The 18,114-nt window shown below is 45.9% G+C and overlaps 1 protein-coding gene across 1 annotated transcript in view; it reads right to left on the bottom strand.

Moving 5' to 3' along the window:
* The window catches only part of Ucma (upper zone of growth plate and cartilage matrix associated), a 9,145-nt gene extending 4,417 nt beyond the window's left edge, over positions 1–4,728 (bottom strand). The window contains exons 1-4 of the mRNA XM_005354852.3: positions 4,545–4,728; positions 4,121–4,186; positions 3,934–4,029; positions 139–237 (exon numbers count right to left, since the gene is read on the bottom strand). Coding sequence (XP_005354909.1) covers positions 139–237; positions 3,934–4,029; positions 4,121–4,186; positions 4,545–4,602 — 319 coding nt within the window. The 5' untranslated portion in view covers positions 4,603–4,728. The remainder of the gene's footprint in view (positions 1–138; positions 238–3,933; positions 4,030–4,120; positions 4,187–4,544) is intronic.
* Between the last annotated feature and the right edge of the window lie 13,386 nt (positions 4,729–18,114).

Genomic DNA, 18,114 nt, shown 5'->3' with positions numbered 1-18,114 from the left:
AAGACGAGAGGATCAGAATCCATGTAGGACCCAGTGACCCCAGCCTCCGAAGGTGGAGACATTGGGGGAACATGGGGGCAAGCCTGGCCTTGCTCACCATGCTCTCCTCCCGCAACGATGCTGCCGGAGAGCTCTTACCATCTCTTTGTTCCTCCACGAAGTTCTCAAACTCGTTCCTTTGTTCCTCATAGTACTCTCTCCGCAGCTCGTCATCCCGCAGCTTCTGTCTGTTTTCCACTGTGAAGACAGAGTTGTTCTTGAGAAAGGAGCAAGGGGGGCACATGTATAAGGGACACCCCAGTGTGCCTGAGAGACTGGATCGGATGGGAAGAGGGGCGACCAAGGGCTTTGCTGAAATGGTTTATGCCTCAGCTGGACTTTACACGGTGAAGGGCCTGGGAGACTCTATCCAGCTGCCCCATTTTGCGGAGGGGAAGATGGAGGCCCAAACGGGGCAAGTGCCTTGGCTCTGGTCCCAAAGTACCAGACCACTTAGAAACTTTAACTCCCATGATGGAAAATGAACTCTCCAAAGATTAATTGGACTGAAAATTAATTTTGGGGGCTGGAGAGATGGCTCAGCAGTTAAGAGCACTGGCTGCTCTTCCAGGGGACCTAGGTTGGATTCTAAGCACCCACGAAGCAGCTCCCAACCATCGGTAACTCCAATTCCAGGAAATCCAGTGTCCTTATTCTGGCCTCCATGGGCACCAGACATGCATGTGATACACATATTACATACATGCAGGCAAAACACCCATACATATAAAGTAAAAATAAAGATTTGTGACAGTTAATCTCACATTGATGAATACCATCTAGTCTGTTCTGCGTCCCTGTCGCAGCAAGGATGTGAGATTGGCACTGAGATGAAAAGGGTAGATAAGAGGGGCTGGCCAGACACCTCAGTGGCTGAAAGTGCCTGTCACCAAGTCTGACAACGTGATTCAGTCCCTAGGACCCATATGGTAGGAAAGAACCAGCCCCACTAGCTGCCCTCTGACCTCTGCTTGTGCAACATAGCAGATGAGCCCCTGCTGCACACAAAATACACACACACACAAAGCAAATACATAAATGTCACTGAAAAAAAGTAAAAGTAAAGCAGATATAGAAAGACTCCATACTTCCACTTCTTAAGAGGAACAACCGTGTCACAGTTAAGAAGGGTGTGGAATCCCATGTCAGCAGGCTGGGGAGTGTGACTCCATGGTAGAGCACTTGCCTAGAATGTGCAGGCCCTAAGGTTCAATTCCCAACATTGCGAAATAACTGCAATATTCAAATAACTTTGTACCAAGCATGATGGCATCTATAATAAAAGTCTGAGAGCTGTGATATTCTGGAAGGTGTTATTTAAAGCTCTTTACTTTAAAGGTTCTTATAATGTGTCCTTCAGTGGGAAAACACACTGGAGGCCTGTGGTCATAGGCACTTCAGGAAGAGTGGGCCCCTGAGATTGCCTCAAGAGGTCCCTCATGTCACGGTTTGGATTATAGCACTTGTTGTCCTCCAACACAGATATGCAAGAGGAAAACAAGAAGCAGAAAAGCTAAGGCACCACCGTCCCCATCACCACTCCATGGTAGGGAGTGTTGGACAAGGCACAAGGCCTTTAAGTCAATGCCTAGTACTGGGGAGAAGGAGGTGGGGAGAAGAGAGAGGATGGGGAGCAGGAAGATGGCTCAGCAGCAGGGTGCTTACCACCAAGCCTGACAACCTGAGTGTGAAGCCCAGAATCTACATGGTGGAAGGAGAGAATCAGCAACCACAAACTGTCCTCTGACCCCTGCACACACTGTGGCGTGCACATGCACACATACACACAACACAGAGTGAATAGGTGAGTGGGATTTTTGTTTTGCTAGGTTGAGGGAGGAAAGAAGAAAAAAATAAGGATGTAGAGAAAAAAGAAAAAGAAGAAAACCTCAAATCCCTCCTGGAAGCAAGAAGCTTATATTCATAAGTAAATATGAGTGCTAATTGACTCATTAAAGCCAGGTTGCCTGTGAATTTGCCTTAGTACAGACTTCTGAGGGAAGTCTGTGTTTCTTCCCAAAGTTCTGTCTCTATTTACAGTGGCAGAAATGGTTTATGCATGGTTCAGCCCATCTCCACATCCTACAGATTCCTCAGGCTCAGAGAGGTGCGGTGACCTAATGGAGGCCACACAGCTGCCTGGGCAGGAGCAACTCACATGGCAGTGTCTCCCTTCTGACCCACTGGAGGCTCTGATGTGGCTCCAGGTGTCAGGAAGCTGCAGCAGGAGCGCTCAGGTTTAGGAAGGACAGCATGAGTGACTACCTGTTTCTAAAGAAGCATCTTCGTAAAAGAAACTATCCAACAATTGGCCACCTGACATTAACAGCAACAAAGGATAATGTCATACTCAACCTAAACAATGTTTCATGGGATGCAGCATACGCATTGTATATATTTTCAAAAAGTAACTGGGCATGTTGCCATGCAGTTGTAATCCCAGAGCTTGGATGGGGGAAGCATCCAAGGGGCTTGCTGGTCAACCAGATTAGACTATCTGGCAAGTTCTAGGCCACTGAGAGACCCTGCCTTAAAACAGTGAACAGCAGCTTAGAGATAACTCCTGAAATTATCTTCTGGTCCCCACATGTATGCACACACACACACACACACACACACACACACACACACACAATTCTTTTTCTAAAGCAGTTCCAAGTTCAGATTAATTCCAAGGTGATGCTTCTCTGCCTATCCACAGAAGTTGTCCCAGTGACGGCTGATCCCCTTCTGTGAAGTCCTGGGTATTTACTTGGATATGCTGGGCCTCCCCTACTACCTGCCTGCCTGAGCTGCCTTCCAAGGTGAGAGAGCTCAGGCTTAATTGCACACCCCATTATTCTGACTCAGTTTCACAGGGCAGAATTGCCAGTCCACACCTGTTTCTTTCCCCAGTGTCTGCCAGAGGTTGCTTCTGTGGCTGCAATCAAGGTCTGAACCTCTAGCACAGACTTTCAGTGTTGCTTGACATTGGCCTACTTCAAATTTCAACCTGTGTGAGGTCTGGCAATATGCCTACTGTGGTTGGTTAGACTTCTCCAATCTTAAAAACGGATTTGCAATCACTTCCATCTCCATTCTTTCCCGTCATTATTTATTATTTGAAAATAATCCTGCTGTTTTTACTGAGCAAGAAGTCACCTTGCAGACCGTGGTAAGGGACACAAAGAGTTCATTCATCCACATGCACAAGGAAAGATTTAAGCCACAGACTCAGCCAGGATGGTCTGAAACTCAGAGGTTTGGAAGAATCAATTCAGGGGAGGAAAGTTCAGTCCCTGCTGGGTTGGAAGGTCAAGAACCAGACTTCAGAGTCCCGGAGACTCTGAAATTCACAGACAATTAAACTGCAGAAAAACAAACAAACAAACAAACACCAGCCCCCTCTCTTGCTACATTGCCCTAAATTTGAGGCATCTTTCCTGGGTCTATAGATAAGGAAACTGGAATCAGAGGGAGGGAATGGCTGGGGCCACTCTGCAGCAGAACTGTCACCAAGCCCACTCTTCTTAGCACGTGGGTCCCTAGTACCGGTACCCTGGGTTTTTATCACCTTCTGAATACGTCTTGGTGCTCTTGAGGTAGCATCGTTTTTATTGTTCCTTACCTTGGTGCCACATTGATCCAACCTGTGGCCAACAACCAGTTCCTACATTTTTATTTCACTTGTTAGGGACATGTGACACAGTGTGCACACGGAGGTCAGAGGTCAACTTGTAGGAGTCAGTTGTCTCCTACTGTGTGGGTTCTAGGGATTGAATTCGGGGCCCCTTCACCCATTGGGCTATCTCACTGACCCCAAATATGACACTGTTGGTCGTTTAGAGCCCTAGTCAACCTAACATCCAAGAGCTTTGGTATTCGTTATGGAAGGGAGACCATTCGCATCCTTACCATTGACCTCATCTTGGGACTTGGGAGACCGCTTGCCACGCCTCTTGAGGAAATTCGAGGCGTCAGACTCTGGCATGAAAATCTTCTGTTTCATACCTGAAACCAGAAAAGCGCTCTTCACAACCAGCGTGGGGTGGGGGGAGCAAGATCCACCTGTCCCGCGTGTAAGGATAGCCCATAGACTCACCCTCCTGTGCCTCTTCTCCGGCTGCCTGGCTGCTGCCCACAGAGGCACTGGTCCCCTCTTGGAGCACTGTGGGGTACAGGGAAAGGCTGCAGCATCAGAGGCCCCGGTGGGGCTTCAATGATTCTGGGTGCTGTGATTTGTTAGACTACATTGGGACCCTCTGCCCCTCAATATACCAGCCCCATAGCCAATCTTTATGGAATCTACCGTGTGAGCTGGCTTGTTTCATATTTGTTATCTTTGCTATTTTTCTCAGTGTTATATTATCTTGTACACACACACACACACACACACACCCCAAGAATAGGTACCTTAATATCTCTTCCTACCCATGCCACCTGAGCAAGCTGAGCAAGCTGACCTATACAGAGAAGGTCTTACGATGTAGCTGACACAGCCCACTCTTCAGCCCTCCCATACTTACTACACAGGAGCACCATGGCCAAGAGAGAAGACAGGAGGATGGCTTGTCTCCAGGACATCTTTGTAGTGTGCCTCCAGAGACCACAGGGCAGATGAGATGCGGTGTCTTGGAGCCTCCAGCACTGCTGAAGCTGCTGTCCGGTGAATCCTCACTTCTGAGTCCGGCAGACAGTCAGGAAAGAGAGACAGGAGGCAGGAAGCTGGGGTGCCACTGGGGGAGAGTGGGAGGGGTCCTGGCTGTGGTTTCCATTGGCTGCTCCTGGCCAGAGCACTGGAGATGTTTTTGGCGCCTGGCAAAACCTGCTCAGAAGCAGAGCTTGTAGTTGGTGGGGGCCCTGGCAGGGACAGATTTGAAGTGTCTTTTCCAACAACCATGCCCGAGGAGGTTCTATGAAGAATACTCAGCCTGAGTCAGGGTGGGGGAGACCAGTGGCATGTTTGAATGAGTTCTTTGCCTTTGCTCAAGGGAGGGTAGGACCCTGGTAACCATGGGTGAAACGTGGAATTCTCAGAGATCATTACACTCAAATGTCAGACAAAAATGGCCCCTAATGTCTGGAGTATACTCGGATGTCTGGTGATGCTCACCGAGACGAGGGGCCATTCTGATGATACCTACAGGATTTCCTTACTTGGTCCATTGTTCTCTGAGGCAATGTTTGTCAAGCAAAACATAAAGCCTTTGGCCTGGGAGTATAGCCCAGTGGCAGGGAGTTTTCCTGATATGTGAGAGACTCTAGGTTCAATTCCCAGAACTGCAAACTTCATGAATTAGTTATAACAGCTTTAAAACATGGAACTCTAGGTTTGCTGAGGTTTCAGTAGACAACACCAGCAAAACAATTACACATCTTTATTGCTGCGCTGGGGAGATGACTCAGCTAAAGAGCGCTTGCTGCACCTGCAGAGGACTGAAGTGGTGGATGAGTATATTAGCACACGGTCCCGGAAGAGGAATGGGCCATAGGGCAGAGCCATTTTGGCAGGAATCCTAGGTGAAACAGTAGATGTGGGAAATACCTGTGGCAACCTTGACATCCCTGTCTACCCACGACCATGGAAAGATCCTCCCATTCAACCACAGACTTTCTCCCACACCCCTTTATCAGTCACCAACCAGTCCATTTGGGGTAAGCTTTACCACTTCACCAAAATCACTTATTCCCACTTTGGGACTTTGTATATATGTTGTCTGTGCCAAAAGGCTTAGAGAGTGACCCCCATGCTGCCCTCCTAGAGCAGCCTGGAAGACAATGGCCAGAGTCAGGAGTCTGCGCAGAGTACTAGAGTCCTCTGAGGAGAAATAAGTGTGAATCTCACATTCTGAGCTGTTGGCCTTAGGTTTGTGCTAAGTATGCTGAGATGGTCCCAGAAATGGCCCTTAGCTGCTTCCCATGATCTCCCAGTTCCCTCGGAACTTTCTGTCCCAAACCATTGGTACCCAGTTGGTCATACCCTTCTTCATTCGTTCTGTATCAGGGCTGCCCACCAGGCTGGGTGCACAGCAGAACTGGCCGATTCATGATGTCCACCCTGTAGTATAACAAGGCATGTCACCTCAAGAAAAGGTCATAACTCTGAAGGGTCTAGGTCTGGAATCTGAAGACTCGGTTTGACCTTATGTATATTCCCGAAGCTATCACCATCACTGTACAAAAGAGACAGCCACATGTCTGTGACACTATTCGCAATAGCCACGTTATGAAATCAGCCTAGTTGTCTATCAACTAAGTGACAGATAAAATAGATAAAGATGATGGCTTGAGGAGATGACTCGGTTTGTAAAATGTCCGCCATGCAAGCAGGAGGACCTGGGTCTGGCTCCCTAGAGCCTACGTAAAAAGGCAGGGGAGGGAGTGGTTGAGGCATGCAGAGACAGTCAGATCACAGAAGCACCTTAGCCATTCAGCCCAGCGGAGCCAAGGAGCTCAGGGAGACACTCAGTCTCAAAAAAATAAAGGTGGGGAGTAATCAAGGAAAGACATCTGGGAGTAACCGCACATCTCTGCAGGTATGTACATACTAACAAGTACTTCCCACACACACAGAGGAAGAGGCAGGGAGGAAGATACCCACAATGGGGTTTTATTCAACTATAAGGAAAATAGACATTATGTCATCTGCAGGAAAACATGAACTGAATGAAGATCATCGCATTACGTTAAGACAAGACAGATGTAGCCTAGGAGCAGTGACACACGCCTTTAGTCCCAGCACTTGGGAGGCAGAGGCAGGTGGATCTCTGTGAGTCTGAGTCTCATAGGTAGAACATAGATTGCATATACAATACTATATGACATGCATATTTCATGTAACATATAGCTTATATTGGAGGTAAAGGCAACTATTGGGAGGCAGGAAGGGACAAAAGAAGAAAAGCAGGGTGAATATGATCAAAAGAATATATATATAATTAACATGAAATTATTGTGTACAAATAATATAAAATAATAACAGTAGTAGTAGTGATCATAAAGGCCTGGTTTGGATCCCATAAGTACCATATACTAGACGTGGCCAGTGACATGACTTGTACACTTTCTCTTTGTTCTGTCTTCTCCACCTCCATAAAGGATCCCACCACCCATCCACCCAGTTATCCAAATCAGAAACTCAGCAACCACCTGCCTGTGAGCGGGCACACCTCAACTCCTCCTGCCCTTAGCTTTTTACCACACCCTGGTGTTTATTCTTCTGGTGTCTATCCACGCTCTCTCTCCTTGCCAACCCTGCTGCTCCTGACCTCCCCAGAGACCACCTGCCAGGTCTGACTGCTTCCTCCTCCTCCGTCTCAGCTTCGCTTTAGTCTCGTCTCTTCGTCCTGCACAACCTTGAAGGATGACCTTGAGTAGCCCTTGGGTCGCTAGGCAGTGACTCATTACCACCTGAGGTCAACACACAGGACGTACTCAGAGCCTGACAGACCTCATTGCAAGGACTTTGGATGTCTCAGTGCTGATTCTCCTGTCAATATGCATCACAGAGGAGGGGATTAAGGAAAGGGAGGTAAAGTGATTGCTCAACCATAAAGTTCAGTAAATCCAGAGCTGGAATTGAGCCCAAGTCGCCTGGCTCTGAGGTCTGTGTGCCAAGTTGTCAGCCTCTCCTGTTTCAGGGTGTGTGTGTGTGTGTGTGTGTGTGTCTGTGTGTGTGTCTGTGTGTGTGTCTGTGTGTGTGTCTGTGTGTGTGTCTGTGTGTGTGTCTGTGTGTGTGTCTGTGTGTCTGTGTGACCATATGCACAGGTATGTGTGGTGCCTGTGGAATTCAGAATGGGGGGTCAGTTCCTTAGAGCTGACCTTATAGACATTTAGAGTTTTTGTTTGTTTTTTTAGTTTTGTTAAAGCAGGGTCTCACTATGTAACCTTGACTAGACTGGAACTCGCTATGTACACCAAGCAGGCCTCAAATTCATAGAGACAGCGATCCATCTGCCTCTGACTCCTTAGCGATGAAATTAAAGGTGTGTGCCCCCATGCCTGTAGGTTACAGGCATTTGTGAGCGGCCCAGTGTTGGTGCTGGGATCTGAACTCCAGTCCTCACGGTGCAGCATCAAGTGTTCTTAGCCACTGAGCCATCTCTGCAGCCCCCACTGTGACAAGCTTTTTGAGAGGGACTTTGCAGAACATAGAATTCACTCATTTAAAGTGCACAACCGCAACCCAACACTTCGGAAACTAATCACAAAATGAGGCAACCTTCACCACAATCAACTTCACTTTCGTTCTTTAAGAGGAACCCCTAAGGGGTTGGAGAGATGGCTCAGTGGTTAAGAGCACTAGCTGCTCTTCCAGAGGTCCTGAGTTCAATTCCCAGCAACCACATGGTGGTTCATAACCATCTATAATGAGATCTGGTGCCTTCCTCTGGCATGCAGGTGTACATGCAAGCAGAACACTGCATACATAATAAATAAATGAATCTTTAAAAAAAAAAGAGGAACCCCTAGATCACTAGTAGCCATTTCCCCATTTTCCTCAAGCCCAAGGCAACCTCTCCTACATGCTCTATGGCTATGGATCTGCCCAGTCTAGACATTTCCACTGAATAGACTCATACAACACCTGGCCTTCTGTGCCTGGCTTCTTGCTCTTGGCAAACTGTTTTCCAGGTTTGCCCATGGTGGCTCATGAATTAGAACTTCGTTTCTTTTCACTGATGACTAACACTGACGAGGGTAGAGTATGTTTGTCCATGCGTTCACTACATTCCTCCTACCTTTCGCTCACTCTGGAGAGCGCTACAGTGGCTCCTGTGTGTGGGTGTTTGTACCGGCTCGTGCTTTCTTTTCTCTTGGGGCTGTCTGGATCCCAGGACAACTTTATGTTTAATATGTTGAAGGACTCTCATATCTAAAGTTTTCATTTATTCATCTGTCTCCTTTGGGGCTTTGAGGTCTCTTTGAGCGGAATTTCCACCTGGTTCGTGCCTAACATACCACCTGGCTCAGCCTAGCTGCCTCGTAAATGTTTACTGCATCAGTGAAAATACCCTTGCCTAAGCAAGCGCATTAAAAGAGAACATTCATGTGTTCATCTCAATGGGCTGTTCATGAGAAAGAACTCATACGGGGCCTGAGAGTTCTGTAGCCATGTGTTTCTGTGGATAAGGTCCCTCTCAAGCAGCAAGAGTGAGTTTGGGGGTGCACTTAAGACGAGCTGTGCAAAAGGGTCAGCAAGATTCCCTTAAAATTCCCCCAGTTGAGCCAAACTTTAAACAAATCTCTTTCTGCTTCGAGGCCCCCAACTTGCCTTTTCATGGACCATTTGCTTTAGAAGATCAATTCTCCCCAGCTGAGGGGAGTAAGTTCCAGGCCGTGTGGATAGCCAAAGGCTCAGGCTCTTAAATGAAAGTGGCACCATGCACGCATACCACCTATGCATATTTTCGATGCACCTCATTTTGCTTGTTTTTTAAAACATTGTCTTGCTATGTAGATCAAATTGACCTTGAACTCACTCAGTAGTCCAGGCTGACCTTGAACTCATAACCCCATAGTCTAAGCTTCCCAAATGCTGGGATGATGGGCCTGCACGATGATGCCTGGCTCCCCTACACTTCAGGTCATCTCTAGATTACTTATAATTTACAATACAATGTAAGTGGTATGTAAGCCATACTATATTGGCTAGGGAATGATTGGCTCATTCACCTGTAATTTGTTCTTTTATGTATATGAGTGTTTTGCCTTCAGGTAGGTCTGTACATCCCATGTGTATAGCATTAAGAAAGGCCAGAAAAGGGCATCGGAGCCCCAGGAACTGGAGTTACTGACAGTTGTAAGCAGACATGCAAATGCTAAACGTTGAACCAAGGTCCTTGGAAGGAGCAGTTGGGACTCTTAACTGCGAACCACCTGCACACATACACTTTTCTGAGACAGGGTCTCATTCTCTATTTCTGGATGGCTTGAAACTCACTATGTAGATCAGGCTCGTCTTGAACTCATAAAGCTCTGCCTTCCTCTGCCTCCCAGTGCTGGGATTGATTGAGGGTACCATCACACTCAGCTCACCTGAAAATATGTTTAAAATAGATTTTGGAGAGACTGGTGTGATAGCTCAGTGGTCAGAGCACTTACTGCCCTTCCACAGTACCTGGGTTTGATCCTAGCACCAACATAGACCTGTATAGTGGCCCACAAATGTCTGTAACTCTAGTTTCAGGTGATTTGATGAGCTATTCTGGATTCCTCAGGAACCAAGCACAAATATGGTGGTGTGCAGGCATACATTCAGGAAAAACACAAATACATATAAAATAAAAATTTTTGAAAAGAAAATATATTTTTAAAAAAATTACAGATGCAACAGTCTGGATTCAGAAGGCTGACTATGTGTCTGACTTCTGGTTTCACCCAGAAATGTTACTTAGAAGTCTCTGAGAACCATCTTTCTGCAGCATAAACTTGGAAAGACCCAACACTCCTGTCCCCAGTCTCGGTGAAATGGTTAAGTGCCTAACCTGGAGTCATGAAGGCTTCTCCCATGAGGCTCTTGTGGTTTTGGAACAGTTGGCTCAGGCCCACTCACATGTTATCATAGTCTGGAACAAAGACTAAAACGGTTGGATGCATTTTAGCTTTGACGATAGCATTGACTCAATATTCCATCTAATCCTCCGAGGACATTGGGCATAACTCATATGCCATGTAGAAATGGTCTTAGGGGACTGTATCCATGCACAAAGAGCTGCCTAGATGCCCTGGCCCACCTGTAGTTTTGCCTGTATAAACATACAGTCTTGTCTGTTCTTAACGTTAGCGATTCATGGTACTTTCATTTTCCCTCACTATGTAGCCCTGGCCATCCTGGAACTCGCTCTGTAGACCAGGCTGGCCTCAGACTCACAGAGATCCAACTGTCTCTGCCCCCTGAGTGCTGGGATGAAAAGTGTGCACCACCACACCCAGCCTCATTTTCCTTCATTCTTAATGGACTAATTAAGACCTCCATTTTAAAAAATGAAGTTTCCAGAACTGAGCCCATTCTCCAGCCGTAGGGGCTATGGAAAGGAAGCATCGTCAATACAAATGTGAAGGCCTGCTTATTAGACTCGAATTGTAACAAGGACAGGCTGTAATTTTTTTAAATCAGTTCATTTGAAGCCCTCCTGGAGTTTCTGTGCTGACACGGGTAGGTGTGGAACCTGAGAGCTCCATGAGTCAAGACGTTCCTAAATCCCACCTGGTGCCTTTTTCTGTGGAAGCCCACAGCATCATGGGGCATCTGTATAGACCCTGCCTCACAGAAGTTCCTCCATCCACTTCTATTATTGTGATAAAATGGCCTAACAGAAAGAAATTTAGGGGAGAAAGGGCTTATTTTTGTCTATGATTCCAGTTTATAAACTATACTTTTTAGGGACGTCACAGTGGCAAGAGCCTGAAATAGCTACCCACATCCACAGTCCAGAGTGCAGAGGAAAGCCTGGCTGTGGTGGTGCATGCCTTTAATCCCAGCACTCAGGAAACAGAGGCAGGTGATCTCTGTGAGTTCGAGGCCAGCCTGGTCTACAAGAGCTAGTTCCAATACAGGCTCCAAAGCTACAGAGAAACCCTGTCTCGAAAAAAACAAAACAAAACAAAACAAAACCCAAGAATGCAGAGGAATAAAGACACATGCTATTGCTCAGTTTGCTCTCCCTACTCTTATACAGCCCGGGCCCCAAACCTGGTAATAGTGCTGCTTTTATTCAGAGGAGGGCTTTCTCACCAGTTAAGGCAAACAAGATAATCACCCACAAATGTGCCCTCAGGATTACCTGACCAAGATAATCACACACGTGCCAGGTGTTGGTGGTACACACCTTTAATCCCAGCACTCAGAAGGCAGAGGCAGGAGAATCTCTGTGAGTTCAGGGACAGCCTGGTCTAGAGTGAGTTCCAGGATAGCCAAGACTACACAGAAAAACCCTCTCTCGAAATCCCCTTCCAAACAAACAAACAAAGATGGTCACCCATGAACATGCCCACAGGATAACCTGATGCAGGCCATAAAGTCTTCCAGGTGACTCTAGCTTGTGTCAAGGTGACAGTCAAAGTGACCATCACAGGACAGAAGCACTATTACGGCTACACAAATTATTTAAACATCAAGAGACTTCCTTGCCTGACAGGATAGCACACACCTGTCATTCCAGCTACTCAAGGAAGGCTGAGGTAGGAGAAGCCTAAATCAGGGCCAGCTGGGCAAATTAACAAGACTGTCTCAAAATAAATTTTTTTTTTTTGCAAACTGGCTGAGGACATAGGCCTATAGCAGTATATCCACTAGCACGCAGAAGACCCTCTGATCAATGCATATCATACTACCTCCACCTCCATCCTTATCAGTCAATCAACAGCTACTCATCTGAGCCCAGTCCGGTGCCCTCAACCACGGTCTCTCAGGCCTCACTTCACATAGTCCAGTACCTGAAGGGTGATGGTTGGCCCAGTCTTCCAGAAAACTGCGTGTGCCCACAGAGAGACTCGATTTGAGATGGTAAATGTGTGTCCAATGCCCAGGACGATCCCTCACTTGCCTTATTGCTCCCAAATCTCCTGACCTTGTCCTCTATGATTCCTGTATCTTCTTCCTCTCCATCCTGAAATTCTACTCCCAGTCCCATTAATATCTCACCTCTTTACAAAGATTCACACACAAGCAAGTTGAGAGCATCTTTACCTACGAAAATGCAAATTGAAAACAAAATAAAGAACCAAGTGGGGGGCACTGGGCTATACCCACTTGAGCAAAACATGCATTTATTAGAAACATCCCCCCTCTCTGATGTGGGAGGGATTTCTTTCTAATCTGTTGCTTTCATTGGTTAATTAATAAAGAAACTGCCTAGGCCCATTTGATAGGCCAACCCTTAGGTGGGTGGAGTAAACAGAACAGAATGCTGGGAGAAAGAAGCTGAGTCAGGCAGTCGCCATGATTCTCCAACCCGAGGCAGACACAGGTTAAGATCTTTCCTGGTAAGCCACCTCGTGGGCTACACAGATTATTAGAAATGGGTTAGATCAATATGTAAGAGCTAGCCAATAAGAGGTTAAAACTAATGGGCCAGGCAGTGTTTAAAACAATTCAGTTTCCGTGTAATTATTTCGGGTGTAAAGCTAGCCAGGTGGCAGGAATGCAGCCCCACCGCTCTGCCGCTCTTATACAACACCTCTCTCTACCTCTTCCTCCATCTCTCTATCCCTGCCTTGGACACAGGCTGTTTTCTGATCTCATGATAGAATTTATGAGACCTAGACAGCGAAGGACTACTGTTGGCAGAGCCCACAAAGGAGCACACAAATCAGGTCTTGAGTAAGAAACATTTGTCTAACTGACTGGCTCCCAGCCTTCCAGGAATTCGTGAATGCATAGCTTGTGCTCTGAGCTAAAACTGGGCTTCAGCTGGATCCAGCAAGAAGGAAGCAGGGACCTGCCTGAGCCATGCCACGGGAAGGAAGAAACACAGAATCCGCTCTTCTCCTCCTGGGCATGGCTTTGAAGGCCAGCCTTGTGTAGAGGCTCTGTTTGGTGAAGTCACAGTGGACCTAGAGAAGCAAGGAGACTGGGAAATAATGACCCTGACCCCTGATGACTTCTGATTCCTTTCTCCAGTTAGAGGCCAAAGGGCATCTTACTTAGAGAGAATGTGCTCTGTAACTTCCCAGTTGTACCCCCAACTGCTTTCTGCTTCTTTCCTCCCCAGCTTCCCCCAGCAAGCCCAGAGCCTCAGGAAGCATCCCTATTGCTGCCTGGCCTGGCCATGGCTGCTTCTCTGTCATACCATCACTCACTGCCCTTTTTCTTCCCAGTCTGGCTCAAGAGATCAAGTGGCAAGAATTTTAGGGCTTTTAAAAGTTTTCAAAATATGATAATTCATCAGATTTCATGACTCGCAGTATTCAGATTCCTTGGAACCTTGGACAGCCGCTTCCAGGCTATACGTAAGTGAACACAGAAATGAAGCCAAGACAAAACAGACTCTAAAATGAAGGTCTTTAAAATTTTTTATTATATTTATTTATTTATTATTTAGCATGTGCATACACACAGATGTGTGGATGGCATGTATATGCCATGACTCTGGTATGGGAAGGTCAGAAGATAACCTTTTGGGAACCCATTCTCTGATTCTACAATATGGATTGACATCCACGGTTTTGAGCTTAAATTATTATAACTACCTTAAGCCATATCATAGGTTACTATGGAACAATCTTTGTACACTGTAAATATATATTACTCCCACTGATTAATAAAGAACTGTCTGGTTAATAACTGGGCAGGGGAGATTGAGTAGGAGAGCCAGACTAGGAAAACTCTGGGAAGAAGAACAGAGTCAGAGGAGTCACCAGCCAGACACAGAGGAAGCAGGACATGTACAAAATGAGGTAACAAGCCATGACCCACGTGGTAGAACTTAGATAAGAAATATGGGTTGCTTTAAGTTGTAAGAGCTAGTTAGTAATAAGCCTGAGCTATTGGCTGAGCATTTATAATTGAGTCTCCAAGTCAGTTATTTGGGAACTGGTGGTAGGAAAGAAAAGTCCACCTACAATAGGTATTAACATTGTAAGTAAAATGGCTATGCTGTGAAACTAGTGGTGAATTCTAAATACAGTAGTGAATTTAAAGCCACTACTACCATTTCTTAACATACAAGGACAGGATATTTTTTAGCAGTTAGAAATTAGACACAGTTCCCTCTCAATCCTTAAATCCTTACTGCAAGTCTATTGCATATAACTGCAAGGCCCTAGGGTCTTTCTGTTCAGATTCTTCATACACACATACCCAGATATGCCTGGAGGGTTTTACTTCCTTGATGCACGGGACTCAGCACTCCCTGTTCTTATAGAAGATCTGGGTTCAGTTCCCATTGCCTATGTGGCAGCTCATAATCACTTACAGCTCCAGTTCCAGAGGATCCCCTGCTCACTGCTGGCCTCTATGTGCACTGTACACACATGGTACATGTCAACACATGCACGTAAAATGCTGAATAAATAATAACAAATAAACACATGAATAAATCATTTTTTAAAGATTCAGAAATTTAAAGGAACTATGTTATCTCTTTTTTTCCCTATTTTTAATTATAGAAAAATGAAAATAACATAAATTTACCAGGATGGATTAGAAATCCAGTAAAAAGTAAAACCAATCTGGCTTTTTTTTATTTTTTAAAAAAAAAAGATTATTATTTATGTATACAGTATTCTGTCTGCACACCAGAACAGGGCACCAGATCTCATAGGTGGTTGTGAGCCACCATGTGGTTCCTGGGAAGCAAATGCAGGACCTCTGGAAGAACAGAAGTATAGTCAGTTGCTGTGGGACAATGGTCTTGTACCCTGTAAAGATTTTCCACTTGTATTTGGTTTGATAAAATGCTCATTGGCCAGTAGCCAGGCAGGAAGTATAGGCAGGGAGACCAGAACAGGAGAATTCTGGGAAGAGGAAAGGCTCAGTCTGCAGTCATCACCCAGACACAGAGGAAGCAAGATGAGAATGCCTCACTGATAAAAGGTACCAAGCCACAGGGCTAACACAGACAAGAATTATGGGTTAATGTAAGATATAAGAGTTAATAAGAAGCCTGAGCTAATAGGCCAACCAGTTTATAATTGATGTAGACCTCTGTATGTTTCTTTGGAACTAAATGGCTGTGGGATGGGGTGGGGGTGGGGGGAGACAAAAATCTCTATCAACAGCCAGTTCTCTTCTGAGCCATCTCTTCAGTCCACAACCTAGCTTTTCTACCACCACAGTGTCTCACTGTGTAACCCTGACTGTCTAAAACTTGTTATGCAGACCAGGTTGACCTCCAACTCATGAAGATCTGCCTGCCCCTGCCTCCTTTGTGCTAGGATTAAAGCATTGTGCCACCACACCCAGCTGAACGTATTTTCTTTACTTGGCATGACATGACAGAAATTTTGTTAACTTTCTCTGTGTGCTCTCCAACCTCATGGCTATCCTGTTCTCTGCTTTCTGGCTCATCATACTCTGGCCATACCCATGAATTCCCCTTCTCCACATGCTTTGGTGAGCAAACTTCTCTAGAAAAATCTTTAACGGTTTTGATGGTTTTTCCAAAGCCCTACTTTTCAGTGCCTCTTTCCTCAACCCATCTTCCTTTCCCTGTGCCTCCTTCTCCTTCTTTCCCTTTGTTCACGCTTTTCTTTGTGCTTCTCTTCACTTCTACAGCCTGTCTTTCTGTGTGCAGACTCTATGGGGTTGCCCCAACCCCTTCTCCAAAAGACTCAGTTCCCCAAGCACAGGCCAGGCCTTCTTCAGTTCTGTTTCTCCCAGAGGTCCCAACAGTGCTAGTGGAGATTAATGTGGAGACATTGGGTGGAAGCTGGAGACGGGGGGGTGGCGGTGGTCTGTGGCCAGGCAAAGCAGAGGGAAGCAGACAGGCAGCTGGTGTGTGGTGTATGCACCCACAAACGAGGAAATGCATGAATGGGCCACTGTGAACAGCTCGAGTGTTAACTAGGTGAGTGAGTGAAAGCCTGTGCAAGGCGAGTCTCCTGTGAGAGGAGGTGTGAAAGGGAGCTTGTTCGGGGGACTGGAGACATCTTTGAAATGGTTGGCACCAAGACTCTGCAACTGGTCAGAGGCATGCCAGGAATGTACAAACATGTTTCTGGCCTCTCAACATTTGAACAGTCTAGGACCATTTCCTCAGGCTGGCTTTGCCCTTTATGAAGTCCTTGTTTCAAACCTTTCATTATTTTTCTTCCCACTCAGGGGACTGAGCTTTCCACATCCCTTTCAAGGAACAAGAATTTAACAAGGTAAACAGTCCCAATAACAAGCAGGTCACCACACTATGTATGTGGCCCAGGTGTTCTTGAAAACAAATTATGACTTTCTGTTTTTGCAGTTTTAAAAGCTATTTTATTAGCATATATTAATTATACACAGTAATATATATATATCAATGTGCTATTTTCATACATTTACCTAATGCATTTATTTCTTTTTTTCTTTTTTTTCTTAAACAGGGTCTCTCTGGACCTGGCTGTCCTGGAACTCTCTCTGCAGTCAAGGCTGGCCTCAAACTCAGAGATTTGCCTGCCTCTACCTTTTCAGTCCTGGGATCAAAGGAGTGTGCCACCACCACCCGGCTCCTGATGCAGTTTCAATTGTACTCATTCCTTTTAACCCTCTGTGGTCCTGCTGAAAATTTGGTTTTGTATACATTCCTGGAACTTGAGGGCTTGTGGCTTTGAAGGCTCTGTTATAGCAATACGGGTTTCTCTCAAGGGTTCAAGCAAATTTTTAAATGGAGTTGTTATAGATGTGACACAGATTTATACAGTTTCATCGTGAGCCAGGCATGGTGTTTAATCAGGGTCCCGTGTACCTCAGGCTGGCCTCCAATATACTGTGTGGCTGAGGATGGCCTTGAATTTCTGTTCCTCCTGCTTCTGACTGCCAAGTACTCAGAACACTGGACTTTATGCATGCTAGGTAAACGCTCTGTCCACTATATTCCTAGTCCCAACTTCAGATTTGTAAAAATTTTGCTTTTTATTTCAAAATTTTATTTATTTACATTTTGTGTATGAGGGCTCTGCACGTAAATCCTTCATGCCAGAGATGGCATCAGATCCTGTTACAGATGGTTGTGAGCTACCATGTAGTTACAGAGACTTGAACTCAGGACCTCTGGAAGAGCAGGCAGTGCTCTTAGCCCCTGAGCCATCTTTCCAGCCCCCTTTTTAATTTTAATTTAATTTTAGATATAGGGTTTGGTCATGTGGCATAGTCTAGTCTTGAGCCTGGTGCTCCTCTGGTTTCTGCTTCCCAAATGCTGGCATTACAGATGTACACTGGCACGACCTCCATTTTTAAGATATTTACCAAAAGACCTTTGAATGGGCTGCTCAACAGAAAATAAAAAGGGGAAACCTGTCTTAGAGTTTCTATTGCTGCGAAGAAACACCATGACTGTGACGATACTCATAAAGGAAAACATTTAACTGGGGCTGGCTTACAGTCGGAGGTTTAGTCCATTATAATCATGGCAGGAAGCATGGCGGCACACAGGCAGATGTGGTGCTCGAGCTGAAAGA

Source organism: Microtus ochrogaster, chromosome 16 (genome assembly GCF_000317375.1).
Source record: "Microtus ochrogaster isolate Prairie Vole_2 chromosome 16, MicOch1.0, whole genome shotgun sequence".
Taxonomy (NCBI): domain Eukaryota; kingdom Metazoa; phylum Chordata; class Mammalia; order Rodentia; family Cricetidae; genus Microtus; species Microtus ochrogaster.
The sequence above is the reverse complement of the archived record's forward strand: the minus strand, read 5'-3'. Positions and strand labels throughout refer to the sequence as shown.